Source organism: Macrobrachium rosenbergii, chromosome 18 (genome assembly GCF_040412425.1).
Source record: "Macrobrachium rosenbergii isolate ZJJX-2024 chromosome 18, ASM4041242v1, whole genome shotgun sequence".
NCBI classification, from domain to species: Eukaryota; Metazoa; Arthropoda; class Malacostraca; order Decapoda; family Palaemonidae; genus Macrobrachium; species Macrobrachium rosenbergii.
This window is the reverse complement of record NC_089758.1, coordinates 2,641,734-2,666,959: the sequence shown is the minus strand read 5'-3', so window position 1 is coordinate 2,666,959 and position 25,226 is coordinate 2,641,734. Positions and strand designations below refer to the sequence as shown.

The window sequence follows — 25,226 nt, the reverse complement described above, 5'->3', positions numbered from 1 at the left end:
ATAACATGCACTGTATATATCGCTGTTGGAGGTCACAGAGACAAGCAACAAAATCAATGGTAGCCTACGTATTTGAGTTGCGAGTTATCAAACTCAACGCTGGGAGGACACCGCCTGAGCTCGTCACCCTCGTGCAGCCACAAAGTTGCAGGCAAAGCGGTTACAGTGCCAGACGAAAGAAGTTTCAGTTTGCATGGTCAGATTAAATATAAATCAAGTTAAATTTCTGTTATTACATTTCTCTAGCTTGTTTTATCCATGCGGAATGGGTATTGAAACGTTATCGGCGTGAACTGTGGAATGCTACACTAACAAGCAACGAACAAAGTCGCAAAGAACGAGCTCCTAGCAACAGTCAGGGGAGTAGTCGACACGTACAGTAGTTTACGTACGTTCTACAGAACTACGTGGCAAAAATCTGTATTAAACGCACCTGTATCAAACGTGTAGAGCACATCCTGAAATGACTCGTGTCATTGTGTCTATACAGAGATATAAAGGCAGGGAGAGATACTACTTTCACCGTATAGGACCCCTGGAACGTGTGGTGAACGAACGTCCAAGAGAGCTCGGAATGAAAATAGCTGGATACTCTCGACACCGAAAGAACTGAAGGTGGTGAAGTGACTGTTCCGATAAACGTAAGATTATTCTTGTTATATATACTCCTTTACTTACAAACTCGTGTTTTAGAATTGTTTTGCAAGAATGCATGGAACTGCTAATGTTACTAGTTAGTAAGAAATCTTTTATTCAGATAGTGTTCCTGGTTGAAATAATAACCATCTCGGTTACCGGTAAAGAGAAATATTAGAACGGAATGTTTAATTGCGTATATACAAAATTAAATCCTATTTGGTAAATGCATATAATCTTTCCTTAATGTATTGTGGATTGGCTGTCGGTATATGAATGTTCATGTACCCCATATGACATTTTGTCTCGTGAAGGATGTAAGACTTAATATATATTCGTAATATCAGAGTTAGATGTTGGAACGTATTACACTAAAACATATACAGTATAATCAGTTGTACGTTTCTATATTCTTGTAAGTGCAGTATATATTTGGGTTAGGTTTAAACGTACGGGTAAATGTTACAACGGGACTGATACAAGATATGACTGTTGGGCCGCAAAAATATTCATAACCTTTGGAGGCTTATCGGTACTCTTGCTCAAGAAAAATGGCCATATACGTTATTACGGGGAGGTGCCAAACCGCGATATTGGTTTTGAGTGTCAGATTAAAACTATTGACGTATAACTTAGAAAACAAAGAAAAAGACCTGTGTACTAGAGTGTCGGCTCTAAACCTGCAACTTGAAACAAGTTCAGAATGATGATTAACAGAAAGTCATTCAAGAATTGTGCAATGATCACTGTTTTAATGGGCTTCAAGTCCAATAAATGTTATTTTACGAGGTATGAATATTGATCTTGTGAGGCTGTTTAGGTTGTTTTGCAAATTCAAGTGATATAATTTTATGGGAGAGTGTTTTCTCTATATCAGACTTTACATTCATGTCAATTTATATCTTGTATTATATTTCCCGTAAAAGATGTTTTTTTTTTTTTTTTTTTTTTTTTTTTTTTTTTTTTTACGTTTCTGGACAAGGTAGGGTCCCCTATGTAGGGCCATCAGAGGGGTTTGGGTGTGTCATTCCACAGGAAAACAAATTGGCAAGTATGCAGAATTATAGATGATTCAGGGTGTACAGTTTATTCATATCCATGGAAGTTTTTTAACATTGGTGGTAATTCCTTTCTGTTTTGCATTTGAGTTTTTGGTGGTAATTCCTTTCTGTTTTGCATTTGAGTCTTGCTAGGTAAAGTTTGGATCCTGATAGTTTTGTCAATTACCAGATGCACGGGAGAGGAGCTGATTCCTTCATTGAGTGCAGTGTGTAATCTGAGGAAGACCCGGAGAAATTGCGACTTGTAGTGAGGTTCTTTTCATCTACCAAAGAAGTCATCTTAGAGGGATTGGTGGGCCATTTCTGCCATGGCATTGGCAACTGGGTTATAGCTGATAGTGTGCTGAATTTTTTACCCCATTAATTTGGCTCTGGAGGTTCATATGTCAGAGATGATTGCCTGTCCTCTGTCAGATGTTATATTTTCAGGAATGCTGAAATGACTGACACAACCATTGAGGAATGCCTTGATGCAAGTGTACTATGTGGCTTCCAATATAGGCATTGCCTGTAGCCATCATGTGGATTGTTCAATTGTCGTGAAGGTGTTTGCATCTATTGGACGTGGGTAGGAGTCTCACAGCGTTGACATGCGTGACAGTGTCGTATATCTCAAGTTATTTTACTTTTTTTCGGCACTTAAAGCACTGTTTGGTCCATAATATCATGTCTCCACTTTGCTCCGTGTCAGAAGAATTTGTTTCACCAACTTGGCAGTGGTTCTTCTGGAAGGTGGGACTGACTTGATGATGATGCAGGGAATGGTTTGTCCCATGCTGACAAGTGGGACGTATTCCCTTAATAGATTTGTGATGAACTTGTGGTAGTCATTTGTTTCAGGCGTTTCAAGTTGTGCATCAGCAACAATGTTGTGATTAATCCCTAAATGGACTCCACCAATTTCAGTGATGGATAGTGCATTTGCTATTGGGGTTTTCTTGCCTGATACACAGTGTATGGTATATGCAAACTTGGCAATTGCCAGAAGTCAACTCTGACTGGCTGATGATCGGTTTGGATGGTGAAAGGTGTACTTTTGTATAGGTGAAGAGTCTGGTACTTACGTTGAAGAAGAGTTTTCTGTTGAAGGTACAAATTTTTGCTTTCCTTAGGAATTAGTTTCTGCTGAGTTATTCCATTGTTTGATTATTGAACTACAGCCCCCATTGTGATGTTGCCAGTGCCTGTTGTTAATGGAAGTCTGGTCTGGGATTCGGGGAATGCCAAAGTGGTTGTGTTTGCCAAGGCTTGCTGTTGATGCTTAGGGGATATACTGTAAAGTGGGTCTATGGTCTGTCTGATTCCTTGGGAGGAATTTGTGGTAATATTTCTTTACCATTCCCATGAATCCCTGTAGGGCTTTGATGGTGGTTGGAGTTAGATACTTTTGGCATCTTACACTCTAGAATGTTGGAACAGACTGCACTTATTTGGTGACATATGAATTTGATGGAGAATGGCCAGGCGACAAGCTCTTCTGCATAAGTCCAGGAGTTACTTCGGCATCTAGTTTTTCCAGGTTCCTTTTCAGGGATCTTGGGATCGTGCCTAGTGTTCCTGTGATTATGGGGACAATTTCTACTGGCATATCCCATATCCTTATCTCTGTTTTCAGGTCTTGATTATCAATTTTTTCTCTTTCCCATCTTCTCTGGTGTCCCACGGTACTGCGACATCTGGGAGTGATATTTTCTTCTTGATTTTGTCAATCAGCGTCAAGTCTGGTCTATTGGCACGTACCATCCTATCTGTTCTGATGCCGTAGTCCCAGAGGATCTTTGCCTGATCGTTTTCTATCACTCCCTCAGGTTGGTGTTCGTACCACTTATTACTGCAAGCTAGGTGGTGTTTCTTGTACAGCCTCTAATGGAGGGCTTTTGCTACTGAATCATTCCTCTTTTTGTAATACAGTACTGGTTCTATGCAAGCGCTGGACATTCGCTTGCTATGTGGTTTATGGTCTTATCTTTCATGTATTATTATTATAGTTATTATTGAAACAAGGCAACCCTGTAACGAGGCTAATTAAAAGCCACAGTAGTGTTGAAAATATTTATGTACATAAATATTTTTAACAATACTGTGGGTGTTAATTCTTCTTCTTCTCATTATTATAATTATTATTATTATTAAACAAAGACTGACAAAATATTTTTAACACTTCTTCCTCAAAGTAGATGGGATGACAAATGAGTGAGAATTGTTCCTAAATTCTTAAAAGTCAGGTTATAAGACTTGAAGAAAATTGTAGGTTGGAAAGAATGACGCAGGCTGGTAGCTCAGATAAATATTTTCATCTCGACAGCAATATGGATTACTTTATTGTTCTTGACAATAAAGAAATGATATGGTAGCCGTGTGTGCTTTACACGTGTATCTTTAATATAAAGAACTTATTCTTTTCAGTCAACAGACTTGCTGCTTTAAAATTACAGCGTCAGCCTTTGCTACGGATAAGGATTATGAATGAGCTGTATTTTTTCCGTCCTGTCCCCCCAAACCCCCCAATATGAGAATAATATTTCAAACAGTAAAGGAAAAACACTGTAATCGGGTTGAAGAAAGTAAATTAACTTATTTTTAAAGGCCAATGTCAACTTTTAGTCAAGTGACAACACAAGTTTGATGAACTTGTTGATAAAAGAGAGAGACTAGGTTTCATTATCACAAGTCGAAGGGATTAACTAAAAGGAGAGAGAGAGAGAGAGAGAGAGAGAGAGAGAGAGAGAGAGAGAGAGAGAGAGAGAGAGATTGGAAAATGTATTTTAGAGTTAAGTTGCTTAACTGTGAACTTTTCATTCAGTTATGGCTGGTTGTACTAATAAGAGTTTGTGGTGGCAGAAGACCAGGTGAGTATGAGAACATCAACCCCCCCCCCTTCCAGACATCCCATCAGATTCAAAGTTATTACAGAGAGAAAAACGACTGTAGACTGAACACAAAGAGCAGAGACCAGTTTTGAGGTACCCTGCAAGCCTAAGGCAAGAAGAGGTACAGAGACCAAAAAAGAAATCAAGGAGTTGGGTGTCACGCTTGCAATGACAATAATCATTAAGCCTTTAGATCAAAGGCTACAACTGTGTTTAAAGAATAGTATTATTGCTAAGAGCACTCAGAAACATTTCAAGATTGAAATGTTGTTGATGTGATATGCTGTAAGCAAAGACATGGAGCAATGGGGTCTTTGCGAGAGGAAGTGGCAGGTCAGTGGGTTGAACGGGAAACATCACATTAAAATTCAGGAGAGCAAAGCCCAACTCTACGAGTAAATTGTGGCTTACTATATCAGTGAAAGACAAGTCTTCACAGTGGATGGAATACCCACATTTTTGTTTTTATATTATAACAGTAAGATATAAAATGTAAGGGGACTGCTTTTAGTTGCAGAACATGTATTATTCTTTAAATACAGAAAATATTGAACTCTTTATTTTTTAACTCCAACAATGTGTATTTTTTCTCTTTTCAGGTGACAATACGTTTGAGGTGGATTTCCTAGGTCTACTGTAAGGAGGCTCATTTACCTACCTTCATTCATGCTCACACTCATACTCGGGGCTACCTGCGACCCTATCAACGACAAGCATGGCTAGTGGATTTTCAGAGGATGACTTCTTGTATTCCAAATATTTAAAGTGTGTGTTAGTTTTTGGGTGTCAAGTAGTGCAAGATGTAGTTCGTGCAATATATTCAAGGAGGAGCATGAGAACAAGAAATGGAACTATGCCTTTAAGGCATTTCAATATGCGTGCCAATGTTGATCCTTATTTTGCCGACATGTCCCACTTCTTAGATTGCAACTTAATGGAAGAAAGCTTCGATATTAGCTTTGGCTATAAGCTTTTGACTGAAAAATATATCTGTGGGGAAATGTTTCACACATTCAGCGAACCGAGCCAAAACCAAGTGAGTTATATCGTTGGCCAGAGGAACAAAATTTGCCATAAGTATGGTGAAGTTACTGATTTTGATGTTGAAGTAAATAAACTTAAAACCTGCATAACAGATATTTACAAAGAGGCTAGTCAGAGGTTAGGTACCAATTTTGATAGTAACTGTAAACATTTAGTAGATAAAGTGGATGAGACGGTGAAAGCAAAAGTCACTGACCCTTTAGGGATAAATTGTTTAGAATGTTTAGAAAAGTTTAAGAAAAGCTTGAGGTTCAAAATGCTGAACAGTGGTAAAGATGAGCTTTTTGAGTATTATGAGACACTTAAAATTCTTAGCCCATGCACATGGATTGATGATGATGATCATGAAAGGAGATTTGATATTGAGAAAATATTCACTCCTCCAAAAATATGGGAGCACAAGACCAAGATCAACATTGATATAAAAGACTTACTGACATTCAAGAAAACCGTCCCCAAAATCCTAGTGATCAAAGGGTTAGCAGGTTCTGGAAAAACTTCCCTATGTCGTTATTTAGTTCATTGTTGGTATAAAAAAACAGGATCCATCGATTCACTTAATGACTTTGACTTGGCGATTTTAATAGAAGTTAGACGGTCCAGTTCAGTGACCCTGTTAGAATACCTATATGAAGAACTATTAAGTGACACTTGCTTTGAATTTCAACACAAAGATGTCATTCCTTTAATGCAAGAAATGAACCTTTTGTTTATCATTGATGGATATGATGAAGATTCAGCCAAAGCAGGAGCCTTGCTGAAAGACATCCTCAATAATTTCCACGATAAATCCATAATGGTGACATCAAGATTAAATTATGAAAATGAAATTAGAGACATTTCGAAGGAATTTCAGCTACGGTCACTTGTATTAACCCTGGAAGGGTTTGAAGATTCTGAGCAAAAGGCCTTCTCTGAGAAGGTTTTCAAGGCAGATAACAGAAATGGTGATGGATTTCTGATGTATCTAAATGGCCGAGGAAGAGTTCTGAATAAACATTTAAAGCTTCCCTTGACAATATCCCTTCTTATTGTGCTTTGGATAGAAAAGCCAGAAGTTGTCAATAAAGTAACAACAGCAACAAGTCTGTACCATGAAATATTTACCCTTTATCAGGAAAAGCTGACAGAACGCCTGATTACAAATCTGAAAGGCCGACGGGTTGAAGAACTGAAAAGGAAAATCCCAAGTCTGCTTTTAATGTTAGGTGATCAGGCGTGGTATCTCCTGACACAGGGAAATGGCTGCTGTGACCTCAGCAATGTTTTGAGAGAGAAATTGGAAGGAAAGTGCAACGAAAAAAGAATTGATCCTAAGGAATTTTTATCAGCTTTTCTTATGTGTGAAATCCATGATTCAAAACCTAAAAGTAAAGAGTATGCGAACCTGGGCAATAAATATTGTTATTCTTTTATACACAGAACCCAAATGGAGTATCTCGCAGCAGACTTCTTGGCCGAGTCGTGTAAAGAGGATCCTTCAAAATTGCGCAGTTTAAATCGAGAAGTTTCAGACTGGAGAGGGCATAGTGAAGTATTGGTATATCTTATTGGGAACTTGGCTAAGAAAAATATCTTAAAGGGCAAGGAGTTAGACTTCCTGAAATTAACTGAACAAACGGATGCTGGATCAACAGATTTTTGTTACTGGTGGAAAATAATCTCTGAAAGTCATATAATTGCAGATATTCCTGATTCCCCTGGTAAACCTATACTGTACAAGAAAATGCAACATCCACTTGTCTCACAAACAATATACGACAGACATCTCTCAAACAATAGTGAATGGCGACTTAATGATGTTGACGTGGCAGCTGGGTTAAGATTAATGAGCCTTGTTAACCCTTTTTGCCTACCAGCTACTGCCTTATTCATTCATATACCACATGGCATTGACCCTATGGATATTCCAGACTTTTATGATGCTTTAAACGCAGTAGAGTTTCACTGGGAACAGAAGAAAAGGAAGAACAAAGTCAAAGTTGAATTACATTTCCTTGACCATGACAATTCAAGAAACACTGAGAACACATCTGATCCATTTTTGTTAGCACTGAACAACTGGGCTGAATTACACAATTTTAGTGGGAGCTTAAAAGAAGTCACATCCTTTTTCACTGGAGGTTACATAAAGAACGTGCGATGTTTAGTTCCAACACCTGGTGTCCTGCAATCTTTTGAAAATCTTCCAGGCTCTGTTAGGAATTTGCGGCTAACTCTTGGATTTCCTCCAGACTCGTGCACTCCCGAAGATCTCAAGGAAATAATCTTCTCTGGAAATCTGGAACTGTCTATACCTCATATGAGTGATGAATACTTGAACTGGTTAATAAAAGTTGTACGGAAACTTTCAAGGTAAGTAGAAAAATGAGTCTAGATGTTTGAAATTAAATTTTTGAATTTTTCATTACATTCTGTTGTACACACCTTTCAGCTCTCATGATAGAATTATCTGTATTCCAAGGATTTCAGTTAAATAAGTATAACTAATGCTGAAAATAGACAAGGGAATATAAATTGTTATCATACTAAATTAGTTTAACCTGATCTGTTTTCAGTCTCTAGGAGAAAAGTTCCCTCTTATTTAAAACATTTTGCCTCGTTTAGCCTGGGAATTATATGTTGCTATGTGACACAATTGGTAAGGCTGCTTAAGACCATGCATATAAAGTGAAATTCCCCTGATAATTTATAACTTTATTTTCAGTACTACTCAGTTATATTGATTTCAGTAGTTTTATACATTATTTATTGATTTTTACAAGGGGGGTCGGGCGAGGGGCAGAGGCTGTAGAGGGTAGTGGCTGGTATTCAAGAAAAAACTTAATCTTGGTGACAGTTTTTTCTTCAGGAATTTTCCAGTTTTTATTGTCTTACATAGTAGATGATTTCTTGTCAATTTTGTGTATTTCTGTGAACTTATAAGCCACACTTTTCTGGGGACTTGAGCGTGAGCATTTGTCACTTTTAACAAGGCATTTGTCAAGAGAAAAGCAGCGGTACCAGTGCTTCAATATAAGTTGAATTGAAGCTGTTCAACAGCGACAGGTAACTTGGTTCATCTGCAGATGTTGGTTCCAAAAATCAAGATTGATAGTAAATATGCATTTGAGCTCTAATTCTGCTTCACTGTAACCAAGTTACTGTACAGTATTTGTAATTGGGTAGATTGCAGGCAGCAGGCATGATATTTCATAGAAACTTTTCCAGTGGATGAATCTAGTAACATTCAGCAAGTTCCGTGAGCCGTGACACTGTCAGTAAAAATGTCGTTGCTAGAATTCTGGCTCCCCCACATTCCTGATGTCAAAAGAAAGCTAGGAGAGCGGGATACTTTATTGGAGGCCACGTTTTCTTACTGCTTGTGTTAGCCTGTCTCTGAATGAGCCAGTTCTTCATTGGAGAGGTGGGTGGAGCTCTTGGCTAGCACGTTCTTGGCCCAGCGTTCGACACTCTGACCGGCCAATGAAGAATTAGAGAAATTTATTTGTGGTGATAGAAATTAATTTCTCATCATAATGTGGTTCGGATTCCACAATAAGCTGTAGGTCCTGTTGCTAGGTAACCAGTTGGTTCTTAGCCATGTAAAATGAATCTAATCATTCAGGCCAGCCCTAGGAGTGTTAATCAGCTCAGTGGCCTGGTTAAACTAAGATATACTTAACTTTTCTGAATGAGCCCACATTATTAATTCTTCATGCTACTCATTGATTTACTGTGTGAGGTACTCAGCAGGTTGTGTAAGCACCAAGGTCCTTTTGAACAGGAAAGCATCTTGCCAAAGGTACTCGTAGTGCGTAAGGCTGGGTTGAATGGTAGACTGCCTGGGTGCTCTCCGTTCTTCGTTTTTCCTTCCTCTTTCGGGGCAGCAGCTTGGACTGATTATGTGCTGGACCATGTGCACATGTAGGAGGCTACTCAATTGACCAACCAGTCTGAAAACTTTGGTGAATAAATTGTAACTCTCTCGTCTCTTCCTTTTAAGGGGTGGGGGGAGGGGGGAGCTGTTGTCGGTGTCGGTAGAGCTATATTCTCAATCCATTAATCAGCCAGTTTTTGATGCTTCAGACTTTTACATTCCTTATGGGGCAGCACATGGTTCTCCGATCATTTCCTTACTTGAGCAAGGCTCCAGATACCCTCACCCTGGCTCAGGGAGAGTAGGAGGTTACAGGAGTCATCGGTCTCCTTTGCTCATTTCAAGTCAGTTGACAGAGAGGGCCTCCCACTTAAAGAACGAGTCTCTGCATATTAAGTATGGGGTGTATTTCTTAGGAACAAATGACAGTTTTTTTTTTTTTTTTTGAGTAATTTGTATGTTTCGTTGGTATACACACCATTTCCTTTTATTATTTTAACCACTTAGCTACCCCACTTTGCTCCCGATGCTGAGGGACAAGTGCTCGTTAACGGCAGGTGAGTTAGGGAATTCTCTCCCCCCCCCCAACCACTGAGTTATGAGAAGACAGTAAGAGTAATACGGATTTTCCTTTAAACAACTCTCTTGCTCTTCCTATTTTACCTTTGTTTGTGCTTGTTTAAATATATTTTTCTTATAGTGCCTTTTTTAAAAATAAAATTGTTCCTATTTTCAGTTTCTGTTTTAGACAAATCTGTGAATAGTAAGATGTTAGCTATTAGTTCCTCTTCATGGTGTTGTGCGAATATGTTCCATATATTGTTGTATGCTGGGTAGTAATATAAAAAATGATGTAAGTTTTCAACTACTTCATCACAATATAAATCTTTCTTCCCCCTTTAATCTTTTCCTGTCATTTAGCTCTATCGTGTTCAGTCCAGCTCTTAATCAGCAGTTTTCTTGGTGATCCTCAAGATTTCTATAGAATCTCAATGTTGACCTCATTTATTTATCTCCTATGATTTTTTTTGTCCCAGTCACTTATCATGTCTTTTATATTGCTTTTTTGTATCCGTTCCATTTTGCTGAAATTTAATTTTAACTCCTTCGAACATTATTGTACAAAATCTGACCGCTCTTTTGTTTTCGTATTGATGTAAGGTCATAGAGAGGTACTTGTTGTCCATTCTTTCTAAATACACAAAGTTGAATAGTTTTAGTGACTTCACTCTTTTGCCAGTATTGGTTTCTTTGAGTAGTCTCGAAGGAAAGATGCTCAGAGATGCCAGAAAATATGGCTTGAATATCCTCTTTGGGAAGACAGTTTGCATAGCTGTCAGAAAATTCATTTGTCTCATAAATACAAATGGGGAAAAACTATTCATGGCATGTGATTTTATTTGGTACATCTACAGAGTTTTCTACTTACTACACAACAAAAAATTCACATTCACTCTACTTCATCATCAGTGCTCTTATCCATGTCTCTAAAAATAATTAACTGATCAAGTAAATTTTCAAGACCAGATCTTTGGCTCAGTATTCCATTGCAGTTGTTGAGACATGGCTGTTTGTTTTACCTCTTAATGGAATTTCACGTGCAGTTATTTTTATCAGTTCCAAATTTTAAATCGAGTCCAATCTATAGAAAATATTGATTATTACTTGTTCTAATATTGAGTGTGAATTGGTCCAATTTGCATAAAAGTTTATGGAAAATACATAAAAACCTTCTGCATGCAATTAGTATTTGTATCAGAAATCTATTTCAAGACGTCGACTTCGGCAGCTTACTATTTACTTATAGGATTTAAGAACCTATTGGTTCACAGTTACATTAGCACTAACAGACATGACATATTTTTGAGGGAGAAATTTAGCTTGTCAAATAGATGTTCATTCGGATCACCAAGTAATTATGCGAAAAACAGCGATACCATTGAGATATGTTGTATTCAACAGTCTTCATCATCGCCAGATTATAAAGAGAGATTGAGAGAGAGAGATATGTTGTATTCACCAGTCTTCATCATCGCCAGATTATCAAGAGAGAGAGAGAGAGAGAGAGAGAGAGAGAGAGAGAGAGAGAGAGAGAGAGAGAGAGAGAGAGAGAGAGAGAGAGTTGAAGGCATTAACCCCTGAAAAGAATTGTACCAGCAGGAACCACTCTTTACTAATAAATTATTTCCAATTCTTATAGGTTTGAAATATTTTCTTGTTTAACGTTAAAATACATCTAATGTTTTTTTTTTTTTTTCAGGGGTGATTTGAAAAAGCTTTACTTGGAGCATAGCAGCCTGACTTATCAAAGCCTTATGCATCTAGCTAAAAGTATGAATGGGATTTTGAAAAGCACTCTCTCTGTCACTGAGCCGAATTGGGACAATAAAGGAGAAAAAGCAAAGATACTTGAGAAGGCACGCTTTGTAATAGAGTGGATGGAATAATAGTAATTTTGCTTGTATTTAACAGTATTTCAGTGAATTTCAATTATGCATACGTCCATAAAACATATTACAGTACATTGAAAAGTGAACGTCCTAAAACATTGCAAAATGATATGACCAAGACTTGAATGTAGAAGAGGTGACATCTGTCAGTAAAGGAAAGAACTGTGTCCAACCCTTTTGTTTTGATCTCTGTGATATATCTAAGTCCTTCAACAAATCATCTTCAATAAACAGTTGTAAGTGCACTTAACAATGTGGCAGTAAACTTTGTGAACTTATTCCACTATTTGTACTCGGGAAAGTTTGTCTACTGACTGTACATGTATGTGAACTCTAGTGAGAAAGTTTTTTAACCTCCAGGATTATCGTAAGTGAAGGAAGAAATGTGATAAATAGTGATTTTGTTTGTACAGTACTCTGTTCTCTTCAAGACTTTAAGATATATTTACTTTATTTTTATATATATATATGTGAACTATCAGTCTATGTAAACATTAAGCTACTTGCGAGTTAATATGTTAAAGAGCAATCAAAACTACTGTGATGGTATTTTGATTCCATCAGATCAATTTAATCAAATTTCAGAGTATACGGTGAATTGTACACCTTTTATGTAAATGATCCCCACTTTATGCATCACATGGAAGCACAGAGAAATACAAATTCAGTTAAATGGCATGATAAAAATTCCTACCTCAGTCACATTGGCAGATACCCAGCCAAAAGGAAAATAAGTGCCATTTAGATATGGTGGGGATCTAGTATACCACAGAAATAAATGTCTTTTATTTCTTTATCTGGTTCTGCATTGGCAAAATTTTGCCCTAAAAAAGGTGTACTGCTCTGGGTTTGTTAAGCCATTTTTATATCCTGTTAGTTTACATAAATATTTGAGTGTCATCTTGGGTCTAAAGATATTTTAAATTTCAGAATTTATTTTTGTTCCGTATTTCGAACACATTACTGTACTGCATATGCACACGACTTGGAAACTAGACATGACTTGTTTAGGCAATTTCTGGTAATAATTTTACTTGACTTTTTTTTTTTTTTTTTTTTTCTAATGCATTCTTCCATGCATTTTTTTTTTTTATGCATCCTTCCATGAAGTTTCTTTTTCTTTTTTTTTTTTTTTTTAATGCATCCTTCCGTGAAGTAGTTTCATTTTAATACGATGGAATGACACTACTTGGATAATGCAGTGTCAGTCTGCAGTATGGCTTGGTCCACGAACAAGATGAGGATAGTGCAGCCTGTTGAATGAGGCTAGGGTTGTGCAGGAAAATCAGCAGACCACCCTGCTCTTAACTTCAGTTGCAACCTACCATTATTCTTTCAACAATTTTTTTCTGGTTCACACTAAATGTCCCAAAGTACAGTATAATTGATCTTCATAATATATTTATTATTGTTACAGAGTTCTTTTGTATGTACGACTGATGCGCTGAGTGCAGTGAAAATTTTGCAATTCAGTAGATTTTCATGAGTCAGCTTGATATAAAACTTGTGGCTTTCATCATCAATATTATTATTATTATTGCTTTATAAACATTTTAGAGCTCAGTTGTCATTGCATACATTATACTGTAGTACTGTACTCATAATATTCACCTGTGAACTTTGACCTTGTCTGACTTTGACAACATCCAAGAAAGAGTAAAGAAGCTTTGAAACACTAAAACCATGATGGAGAGAGAGAGAGAGAGAGAGAGAGAGAGAGAGAGAGAGAGAGAGAGAGAGAGAGAGACACAGACACACACACACACACACACACACACACACACACACACACACACACACACACACACACACACACACACACACACACACTATCATTACAGGATATAGCCATGAGAAAATTGAAAGAATGCCTCTTAACTCTTAAGGTATTTTCAAGCAAACTTGGAGATACCTGAGAATAAAGAGGAAGGTCATTGAATACCACTGTTTCAGTTTCTTTGTGGTCATATCCTCTGTTGTGGGTGTGTGAGTGGGTTTGTATTATTATTTAAAAATATTCTGCTTAGATTTTAATCTAAATGAATTTAAATTACTGTATATAAGCAAATTACAGTACAGTATATTGAAATTACAACACATTTGTGTACTGTTCCTAAATGTCATAATTCAGATTTCTCACTAGTTCTATCAAATATCTTGGATAAGTGAATGAGAAAATGAATTATGAATCTGAACATAACTAGGCCATTAAAAGAATACTGATAGAATTTGTTGATATTTGTAATAGAAATCCTGAAGGCCCTTCCTACCTTTAATTTTAGCACTCTCAAGGCATTTAATGTAGGTTTGAAAATACACTAAAACCCTAACAAAATAAGTTTTAATTAAAGCTATATTTTGTGGACATGTGAAAGTTTTACATTAGACATACCATTGAAATCAATAATTATAGATATATAAACAAAAATTATGCAATGTTATGGGTGGTAACTACAGATAATTTATCTTTATATTTTTTAAGAATAATAAATTTTTAACAACTACATGCAGTTTCTCACTAACCTATTTGAGGGGCTCCTTAAAAGAAGCCTCATCCTGAAAGGAAATCACAAAATCATTATCCTTCCCTTCTGAGAGAACACATATCTCCCAAAGATTCTTTCCTTAAGGCTTGATAGTGCTAAGAACAGCGAAAATGACACAGAAGGTCTGCTAGTAGTATCAGCACAAAGCACTGAAGAAACATTCTTTACTCTGAAGTACAAGAAAAATAAAATAGAGTAATGAACTTTAAATTGACCTGCAACTTTAAAAAACAGGACAGAGTAAAGAAAAAATAAAGTGAAAAGTGACACTGATGAGAGTTCCTGAAGCAAAAGGCAAACACTTCTGAGTCAAAGTAAGTTGAAAAGAGAGCACACAAACTGGGGCGAGTGTTCTGTGTATCAGGGAAGCAGTGCACACATCAGAGGCAGGGGTGGCTGGTGTGTGGCAATGTTAAGGATAATGTACCCACTGTTGAGGAGATGCTAGCATCATTAGCAGCTGAGGTGGCTGGTCTATAACTGAGCAAAGGTAAGGGTAACAACTACAACTCATAGCAAACTCAAAGGATGAGTACTGGCATTCTGAAGAACAAGACTTTCAGATGGCATGACTCAAAGAAACTCACTTTCTTCCACGTGTAAAACAGCAATGTGTGCTGTTTCATGTGTAGCCGACTTTCCCTCCTCCTGTCTGGGATAGACTGGCAGACAGTAACAGAATGTATTCTTTCCCCCATTGCTGAAGCAAAAGGAACCAATGACTGTTTGGCCAATTCAGGGCCACTAGATAAGCAGTTCCATTGAAAGCTAGTAGATTGTTCACAGCCTTCTAAATCTGGGACAATCGAGAAAAGAGGTATATTGTCTTTCATTCATTCCAGTTTTGTAGGAATGTACCTCCTGCTATTGCCTCAATGTCCAGGTTCAGACATACACTGGAAGTTGATGGTTCTTGCATGTGGCAAACAGGTCCACTCCACTTCCGGACGTGGAAGCATGTTGGCAATTATTGACTCGAGAGGGGCCAAGGATGAACCCAACCTCTTGATACAAGACACTAAAGTCATATTGTCTAGGACCAACAAAACATGAGTCCCTTTTGGAAGTTTCAACTTTCTCAGATGGAAAGACAGCCAACACCTCCAGTAAGCTGATAATGACACTCCTTCATAACAGGTGACCATTTTCCTGCTACCTGACAATCTTCCTAATGGCCTCCCAGACCTATCAAGGAGGCAACTGTATGTATTATCACTCATATGGAACGTGGAGTCAGGTTGACCTGTTGTGCCAGAGACCCTTTCTAAGTCCACAGATAATCTTCCAAATCTCAGTTGACGGCAATTGCAAAGTCTTTTCCTGGCATGTGACAGCCCGACTCTGTTTACATCCTACATTCCAAATTTCAGGATTAGATCTACCACAGATGCAAACTGTAACAGGCCCAGACTTCACTCCGACATCTGGAAAAGCTGGGCTGCGCAAGGAACCTTCCCAGGTCTTTCCTTATTCTCATGTGAGTGCTATTGGGAAGAGAGTCTCCCAACAAAGTCCCAACCTCAGAAAACGTCTCCTGGATGTAAGGCGGGACTTGTTCCAATTTATTATGAAACCTTTTGATCGAAGTCTGTTTTGTCAACACGCTTCTCTGGTGGCTCCCCAGATTAACCAATCATCTAGGTAGGCCACCAGCTAAATTCCTTCTTTCCTGAACTCTCAGACAATTATTGCTGTTAATTTTGTGAAGATTCGTAGGGTCAACGTTTAATCTGGAAGGCATGACTTTGAATCTGTACACTTCCTTCCTTATCCAAAACCCTAGGAAGGGGCAGAAGGGAACAGTGATAGGGACGTGCCAGTATATATCTTTCAGATCAATAAAGATGGTCCAAGTTTCTTGAAGAATGAGCTAAAGTACTTGGGCAACAGTAGTCATCCAAGCTAAAGTACTTGGGCAACAGTAGTCATCCAAAACTTGTTGCAAACTATATGTTTATTATTATTATTATTGTTGTTATTATTATAAGTTATTATTCAGAAGTTTGTTCAAACTTGAGAGGTCAAGGCTCACCCTTTGTTCAGAGGAATCCTTCTTGGAGACAGTGAAAAGTGCTGGAAAATAAACACATCTTTCTTTTCAGCCCCTTTTAAAAGGGGTCTGGTTTTTTAGAGGATGGGGGTGAGACCTCTTCTACCCTACCTCTATTGAAAATAATACTGTGTCCCCAAGAGGAGGACTTCCACTGTAAGTGATGCTGCAGAAGATGACCTCCAACCACTTGCTCCCCAGATTCCCCCCTTTTCCAAGAAAAGCATATATTGTGCTCATTCAATGAGTTCTACAACATCAAACTCTTCACAAAGGTCTTGACAGAAGGGGGGATGAATGTACTGGGAAGGTTACATTGGGGAGTGAAATGCTGGAGCCTGCCAATGCTTCCTTTCAAGCCTTACTGCAACACTCCAGCAGTCATAGAGTGGTCCCCATGGGGTACGCAAAAGTGTTTTGGCTACTGCGGCGAACACTGTCCTGGAGGATTCTGGAAGCTCTTTAATAGCTACTTCCAGCATAGTAGTAGAAGTCATAACATTGAGGAGGTGGAGCCTAGCATGAAATTCAGTCATGGCTATCCTTTCTAAGATTTTTTCATAGGGGTCCTAAATTGCTAGGTAGCCATGTCCAATGGGAGCTTTTTCCTCTAAAAAGGAAGGAAGTGTTGCCCATTCCTTTGTAGAACTATCAGATACTGGGATGCAGAGGCAAACAGCTTTATTTCTGCCATTAACTCCTGTTTCCCAGTCACCACAAATTCTGTATTCATATAATTGTTTTAAATGTGAAGGGACAGAAGCCTGGTGCCTTTCGAAGAGGGTATTGGTTCTCGAAAACTGTTGTTGTGCTACATTTCTCATTAAACTGGGATACAGCTACCAGATGGGAATAGCATCAAACACATAGATAAAACAGGATACAAATACCTGGGAACAATAGAAGGAGAGGATATAAAACACCAAGAGATGAAGGACATGATCAGGAAAGAATATATACAGAGACTTAAGGCGATACTCAAGTCAAAACTCAATGCCGGAAACATGATGACAAAAGACATAAACACATGGGCATTATCAGTAAGCAGATACAGCACAGGAGAAGTGGAATGGATGAGGGCTGAACTCCGCAGCATAGACCAGAAAACTAGGAAACACATGACAATACACAAAGCAGTACACCCAAGTGCAAATACAGACAGACTATACATAACACGAAAGGAAGGGGGGAGAGGGCTACTAAACATAGAGGACTGCATCATCATCAAGAGCAGAGCACTGGGGGAATATCTGAAAACCAGTGAAGACGAGTAGCTAAGGAGTGCATGGGAGGAAGGACTGATAAAAGTAGACAAAGACCCAGAAGTATACAGAGACAGGAGAATGAAAAACAGAACAGAGGAATGACACAACAAACCAATGCATGGACAGTACATGAGACAGACTAAAGAACTGGCCAGCGATGAAACATGGAAATGGCTATATACTGTATATAATGAGTATTTTTGTCAACAGATGGCAGTGTGCACTGTTTACTTTATAAACTTCTAATGCCACATGCTGCTCCTGTGAAACTCTCTCCAAGTTCCACTCTCAAAGCATGGAAAAATTATCAAATTTTGAATGTCACTTGAATTTAAATATTATTTCCTTCTCTTTACCTTTCTAGCATCCAAAGTGATTCCTTATACTGTAATACTCCATGATTTAAAAATGCAATGAAAATACTATAATCTATGACTCCCGATTTAGCTCGGGAATGTAAACATAAAAATATATATATATCCAGTTAACCCCCGTATTCGCGGGAGATGTGTACCGCACCCCACGCGAACAGCTAAAATCCGCGAATACTTAAAACCCCTCCAAAAACACTTAGAACTGCCTATTTTGATACTTTAAACACAAGAAAAACACTCTTAAAATGGTTATACCTGAGTATTTTAATAGTTTTATCACAAAGAGTGCATTTAGTCATGAAAATATGAAAGTACAGTAATTAATGGATATTTCCCAGTGAAAAATACCCCGAATGGACAAATTTTCCACGAATAATGGGTAGATACATTCCATAGAGAAATTCGCGAATACGTGAGTCTGCGAATCGTGAGAACATGAATACGAGGGTTTACTGTGTGTGTGTATATATATATATATATATATATATATATATATGTATATATATATATATATATATATATATATATATATATATATATATATATATATATATATATATATATATATATATATATATATATATATATATATATATATATATATATATATATTTTTATAAATATTTACGCTGTTAAGCCTCGAACATTTAGGGATAGAAATATCAGCCTGACTGAGACAGGAAATTGCTTTGTCCCACGCTAGGAGCATCTTCAGTTCAAACCTTAACGTCCGTTGGAGAACAGGATAGGGAAGTTAGGCCTTCCACCCTATAGGAAAATTTCCATATTCAACTTTAAAAATAGGTGGTCCTAAGGTCCTTTTTCCTTTTACCTGTCTCTCGTGGCGAATGTTTTAACAAAGCGTGAGACGCCTAAGGCATGACTGATAGGCCTGTTTTGACCAGGCCAGGTCCGGGAAATTCAGAGAGAACCAAGCTTTCGGAGAGATAACACGTCCAGTTGGACCTCTTCCCCCTTTCTTTGTCTATTATTCTATTAGTGAAGTGAAGAAACAATTGCAAGAACTCCACGTCGGTCGTGATGATCGCTGCAACGTTCGTCCTAAGGTAAAGTCGCTTTTTTCAAAACTTCGCCCATTCTTTTATCCTTTGTTTTCTGTATTTCAAATTTCCTTTGTTCCCCCTTCAGCCACCACTTACGGTATATGTGTTCACGAAGTCTAGATTAAGCCAAATTATTATGTTGTTAGCTTCAACCCCGTTATTCCAGTAAAATACCTAGGATTTAGGTAAGCAAAATCAGGTTAAATCTCGATGCTTTTGTATGCCTCGCGTCCGAATGTTTGGAAGAACCGTTGCGTTTAAAATCAAATTCATCTCAAATATTCTTTGTTAAGGTTAATAACCCTAACTGGCGACCTTTGGCTAATTAACGTCTGTCTTTGAGGTTAACTTTTGGCTTCAAGTGGCAGGTTACGTGTAATCTTGGTTTGCAGGGCCGTAAAATTTACGTAAATTGAATAATACATGATCAACCAAGCCCTCACACGTAACATTGGCGACCTTGCGTAGAATCTAAAGTACATTTTAGAGAAAGAATCTGGAGAAAAGGAAATTAAAATTACATTAATTCCAAAAAATAAAAGTCAGATATCGAACTCCATTTCATTCTTCCAAACAAGGAACGAGGCATAATAATAAGCAGTAAAGAGAATAGTATAACAAGTGTAGCGAGAATTAGCGTAGGAAAAGGGTGCAACTCGAGAGCAGAGCGAATCACAATTTATGTCGTTTAAGAAAGGGCATTTTACCGTGTTCGGACCGTGAGAAAGTCGTTCAAGAAACGAATCTAAGGGCGAGAAAAGCGGAGCCCATTTCATGTACACAAAGTAATGTAGAAATCGGTCGGCAATTCCGATCGTTATTGTTTGCATATAGCGGGAATCATTCAAAACCGTGTCAGTGAAGTAGCAAACGAACTGAAATAGTAATTTTACAATAAAGGTACGTCCAACAACGTAAATTTACGCAGGCAGGCTAGCATCTCTCTTTTCATTCTTTTGTTTAATCTCCGGGTGAGGAATACGATAACAAAAGACACAAAGTTGTTTGGTAATTTAGTTTTCCATCCGTAACGTAAAAACACTATGCATGATTGGTATATTTAAAGTAAAATCTGGATACCTGCATTTGTTTATGTTGTTTTTGAATTTGTTTGAAAAAGAAAATACCCGCCATCTTGGAGTTGTTTTGAAATTGTTTAAACTAGAGTAACCGCCATTTGAGGTTGTCTTTTGAAATTTAGGCCTAACGGGATTTTCCGCCATCTTAAGACCTTGTTATTGTCATTCTCTGTTGTGACCACTCTGCTCCCAGCCCTTTGGAACTACTTTCTTTGGCGTAGTAGAAGTTAGACAGACTTCGGTAGAAAAAAAAAAAAAAACCAAAAGATAATTTAGGCAGGGAAAGATAGGCCTTAGTTAGGAGTAATAACAAGTTCCTATACGAATACCTACTATAAAATCATATAAAGAAAATTTAAAATTTTACGATAAACTTTTGTGACGTCGGCTCCCGGGAAAATTAAGATAATAAAGTAATCCCTAAGGAAGCCAAGACGACGCATCTATATCATTTTATTAAGATCCATGCCATTGTGCATGTATAAAATCTTTGTTTACATGTTCTCAAGCAGCAAGAAATTCGCTGATTGAAAATCTCTCTCTCTCTCTCTCTCTCTCTCTCTCTCTCGTCATTCAAGTAAGCATTCCTAACCTAAGTGTACGTGACCCTCTTCAAAGAAAGAACGGCCGACACTAGGCTAATTAATTCGAATACAATAAGCCAAATAAAAGAAACACCTCTGTCCCACAATAGATGAGGACAAGTTAAGAGTAATTACGATACAGTGATAAACTGTCGGTCACGAGTGAGGCCTGCTATCCAGACCGAAGCAAACAGTAGTTTTCACCCTCTGAAAAAAAGGGGCCAGCACTGGGGCCGGTACTGGGACCAGCCACTCACGAGGATCTTTAAGAAAAAAAAAAAAAAAAAAAACCAAATTCACTTTATTCCACAGTGCCAATAATTTGCAGCACTCATCACTTGAATAGCTTACTTCTCTCTCTCTCTCTCTCTCTCTCTCTCTCTCTTTTACCTTCCCTTTCTCTCTCATTCGATTGTTGCACTCTGCAGGGGGTGTAGAGTGCCTTTCCTCCCATATAGCCTAGTTGGACTCCAGTAGAGGGTCCCTAGGAACACATTGGCACCATAAGTGCCACCAAGCAAGAATCCAGAAAAATAAATAAAACAAAACCAAAAGGGAACACAGAAGAGAAAGTTCTTCTGGAACCTAACCTGCACCAGTGCCTAGGGATACTGAGTGCCACCAGTGTGACCTGTACACGGCACACCCAAACTACAGTGCCACCTTTTGAAAGGGTGCCACGTCATTGAAGAGACACTTCCTCGCTGCCCAAATGCGCCCGTCGACCCGTTAGACGCCCTTCCCCACCAGAACCATGGCAGCAGAGCATTATAAAACCTTCCTGGGGCTGGGGACGGCGGCAGGTCTCACCCGGCTCGGAACTTACTACCTGGGTTAAGGGCAAGTGGACGACTTGGCCAAGCGGGAGAAGGAAGAAAGACTCGAGCAGAGGAAGTATGAAGCCGAGCAGAGGAAGTATGAAGAAGAACGAGAGGGTGTATGACGCCGAGCAAGGCAGTATGAAGAGGAAAGAGAAGAAAGAAGGAGACAGCATGAGTTAGCCTGCAAGGAAACTGAGTTAGCCCTAAAGGAGAAGGAGCTCGAGCTTGAGAGAGCGAAAATGGAGAATGCCGAAGCTATGGCTAGCCACCAAGCCTCCAGTCCTACACCTGCTGCATCAAACGCTCCAATTTCGAGCATCAATTCTCTAGTCCCCAAGTGGACTGAGGACGAGCCAGAAGCATGGCTGGAGGAGATCGAGGCTCTTTTCGATAACTACAGCACCACGGAGACGGAGAGAGCCTTAATACTAGCCAAGCATATGGAGGAAAAGCCAAGGCAGCACTTAGCTCACTGGAGAAGAGCCAGAGAGGCAACATGGCGGAAGTTCGTAGAGTCATTACAAAGGCCTACGAAATAACCCCAGAAAAATGGAGACAACGGTTCCGAGGTCTTGCCAAGGAAGTCGGCTGGTCTTGGACGGAATGGGCATGTCACAAAACCCAGTCCGATGCACGCGCTGGTTCGACTCCTTGGCCTGCACGACGTTTGAGGATCTCTTCAATCGGACCATGCTAGAAGACCTGTTCCAATGTGTGCCTGGGCCCCTTGCTGTATATCTTAACGATAAACAGCCCTCCACACTTATGGAAGCTTGTCGCATGGCTGATTCGTGGGAAACCTTCAATCAGTCGCATAGCACCTCTCAGAAGCGAATCATCCCTCCGGCCTACCTCTCGAACTCCACTCGCCGAAGAATGGACTGCCTAGCAAGACCCTGTGCAACTATTGCAGAAGGGGGCCACGCTGAAGCTGAGTGCCGATACAAACTCGGCACTAATAAGCAGCCTAACCCTACCAGCCAGAACTCCGCTCCCGATTCACCCGCTCAGCCCTCTCCTCCAACAGTTACTGCAGGCCACCGAGCCCATCCAAAAGGCCCATGCAAATCCTGTGGGGCTGCTAGCCACTACAATGCTGGATCTCCGGCCTGTCCACATCATGTCCCCACCACCAAATTTGTCAACCTAATCAGCACTTCATTTTCTGCTGCTGGTCCGCACCGGATCCTTTACCCCCGAGAGACTGGAAACCCAGTTCATCTCGGTGGCCCCTCTTCAGAGCACTAGCCTGCCAGTGACCCTTCCGGTCACAGTAGACACTGCGGCAGACATTAGCCTGATCACTAGGGCCCAAGTGCCAGCCGGTGCTGTGGTTGACGAAGAAACGCGGTGGGAAATGAAGTGGATAGAGGGCCACACCATCACCGTTCCTACTGTCCAACTCCAGGTTATGACACCTTGGGGCACGATACCCCACCGCCTCGGCGTGGTAGGTGGAATTCGGCCCGGGTGGCCTTCTTGTTGGGTCGGGATCTTCTCTGCGGAAGCCCGTCACCAACGCCACTCCGCAGCCACGTTACCTCCTCCACGGAGGCCCCATCTAAAACTCTCAACCATGACAAACCTCCACCTTCCGCCCACCAAAGTGGTCCTTGGAAGGGGCACCACCAACCTATTTCAGGCCTAGCCCTCTCCAATCGCGAAGGGCTGGCCCACCAAGAGGTCCTCCCCCTCCGCGAAGAGATTCAGGAGGAGCAGTACCGCTGCAGGGCGTGCAAGCGGGCAGACCACTCCACAAATTGGGAGGGCTGCCCAAGCAAAGCAACGCCCAGCGGACGCCCCAACAAAACTCTCTAGGAGAGGCTACGATCTCCTGCTGGGGCAGGAATCTCTGCCGCAGCCAAACCCAAGTCGTCCGAGAGGTACTGCACCTCCGGACCCCTTGTCAGGCATGCCTGACCCTCAACTGCTGCCAGTGCCACTTGCGAGCACTGAGCAGTGCCAGACTCCGTCCGCCACGGACGTTGAGCTACCAATGGAAAAGGCCCTATGCGGGTCTAAATCATGAGGCGAATCCCCCTCCGGGAGATTTAGGATTCCCCATGCAGTTGATCATCGCGACTGGAGAGCCTCTAGCACCCAAAACTACTTCTTTGCAAGATTCTTCTTTGCAAAATTTGACTCAGGGGATGAACCCTGGAGGATCGAAATGGTACCCCTCCCTTGGAAGACCAGGAACTGGCATCCTCGGACGCAGAAGTCGAGATCGCTCTCGCTCCGGTTGTCACAGCAGCCGGAGTAGGGAGTCCTCCCCGCAGCTTTTGCAGTTGCCCCTGACTTCGCGCCCGCTAGCCCTTCTGGCCTGTCCCCGGAGTCGGTGCTCTCATCACCTGCTAGGCCAGCTACTGATAGGCCTTGGAGGAAACCGAAGAAGAAGAAGAAGGGGCGGAAGAGAGCCCAGTAGTTGCGGAGCTATAAGCTCATCCTGGCACTAGTGCCCTCTCGGCACAGTGCCCTAACATCTAAGAGTGATCCTGGCCCCTTGCCCAGAGAAGGTAGCCAGTGTGATCTCTTCCTTTTATTTGTACCTAGCCTAGGCCACCTTGAAAGTACAGTACATCAATTTAGTAGCCTTGTTCTTTCCACTTACCACCGAGCCGCAGTAATCATGTAAGTAGCCTAACTAATTTCAGTAATCTTAACTATTGTGAAACGAGCCACGATGCTCGTGACACGCATGGCCTAAGACCTCAGTGAGGCACCCATTTATCACATGAGGCAACCCTCATGAATTAACTAGTAAATTTTAATTGTATTAAAATAAACCATGTTGTAATTTAGTTAGAATATTAACTCTTATGTTGGTGCTACGGTCGGGTTAGGATAGGTTAGGCTAGGGAATATCATAGAATGTACCACTAGGCTAGGTCTAAATCACATCATGACTGTAGGAGGTAGCCTATAATAACCGTGAGCACCTTCTAGTACTATTAGAATTAGGTAAAGTAGTGAATACAGCTCATATCCTATCTAGGGTTAGGTAGTTCTGTAGCTAGGTAGGCTAACCAGGACTAATCTGCTCAGGGAAGGAGAGTAACCTACGAGAGGCGAACAGCTTGCTTAGTATAGACCTTCACGCCGAAAAGGGAGTGAAGGCCCTCTTAAAGGGGGAGCTTTTATAAATATTTACGCTGTTAAGCCTCGAACATTTAGGGATAGAAATATCAGCCTGACTGAGACAGAGAAATTGCTTTGTCCCACGCTAGGAGGCATCTTCAGTTCAAACCTTAACGTCCGTTGGAGAAACGGGATAGGGAAGTTAGGGCCTTCCACCTAAGCCTCAGGAAAATTTCCATATTCAACTTTAAAAATAGGTGGTCCTAAGGTCCTTTTTTCCTTTTACCTGTCTCTTCGAATGTTTTAACAAAGCGTAGACGCCTAAGGCATGACTGATAGGCCTGTTTTGACCCAGGCCAGGTCCGGGAAATTCAGAGAGAACCAAGCTTTGGAGAGATAACACGTCCAGTTGGACCTCTTCCCCCTTTCTTTGTCTATTATTCTA

General features: G+C 40.0%; 2 protein-coding genes across 6 annotated transcripts in view; one reads left to right on the top strand and one right to left on the bottom strand.

Moving 5' to 3' along the window:
- BBS8 (tetratricopeptide repeat protein 8) overlaps positions 1-25,226 on the bottom strand; it is a 132,738-nt gene that overhangs the window by 8,456 nt on the left and 99,056 nt on the right. The window contains exon 11 of one of the 5 annotated variants that reach the window (XM_067120071.1): positions 14,248-14,635. The exons of the other annotated variants lie outside the window; for them this stretch is intronic. The gene's annotated coding sequence lies outside the window, so the exon portion shown is untranslated. Of the gene's footprint in view, positions 1-14,247; positions 14,636-25,226 lie in introns of those variants that run through there. 5 annotated transcript variants of the gene reach the window in all.
- Positions 345-14,426, top strand: LOC136848029 (uncharacterized). Its single transcript, XM_067120069.1, has 3 exons — positions 345-641; positions 5,167-7,966; positions 11,731-14,426. The coding sequence occupies exons 2-3, from the start codon at positions 5,283-5,285 to the stop codon at positions 11,915-11,917; spliced, it is 2,871 nt and encodes a 956-aa protein (XP_066976170.1). The 5' UTR covers positions 345-641; positions 5,167-5,282; the 3' UTR covers positions 11,918-14,426.

What these genes read in the sequence shown, in the direction of transcription:
- LOC136848029 (XM_067120069.1), top strand. Translation starts at nt 5,283, where the DNA reads ATGGCTAGTGGATTTTCAGAGGATGACTTCTTGTATTCCAAATATTTA. An exon ending in GTTGTACGGAAACTTTCAAG is followed by an intron (nt 7,967 to 11,730) that starts GTAAGTAGAAAA and finishes TTTTTTTTTCAG; the next exon opens with GGGTGATTTGAAAAAGCTTT.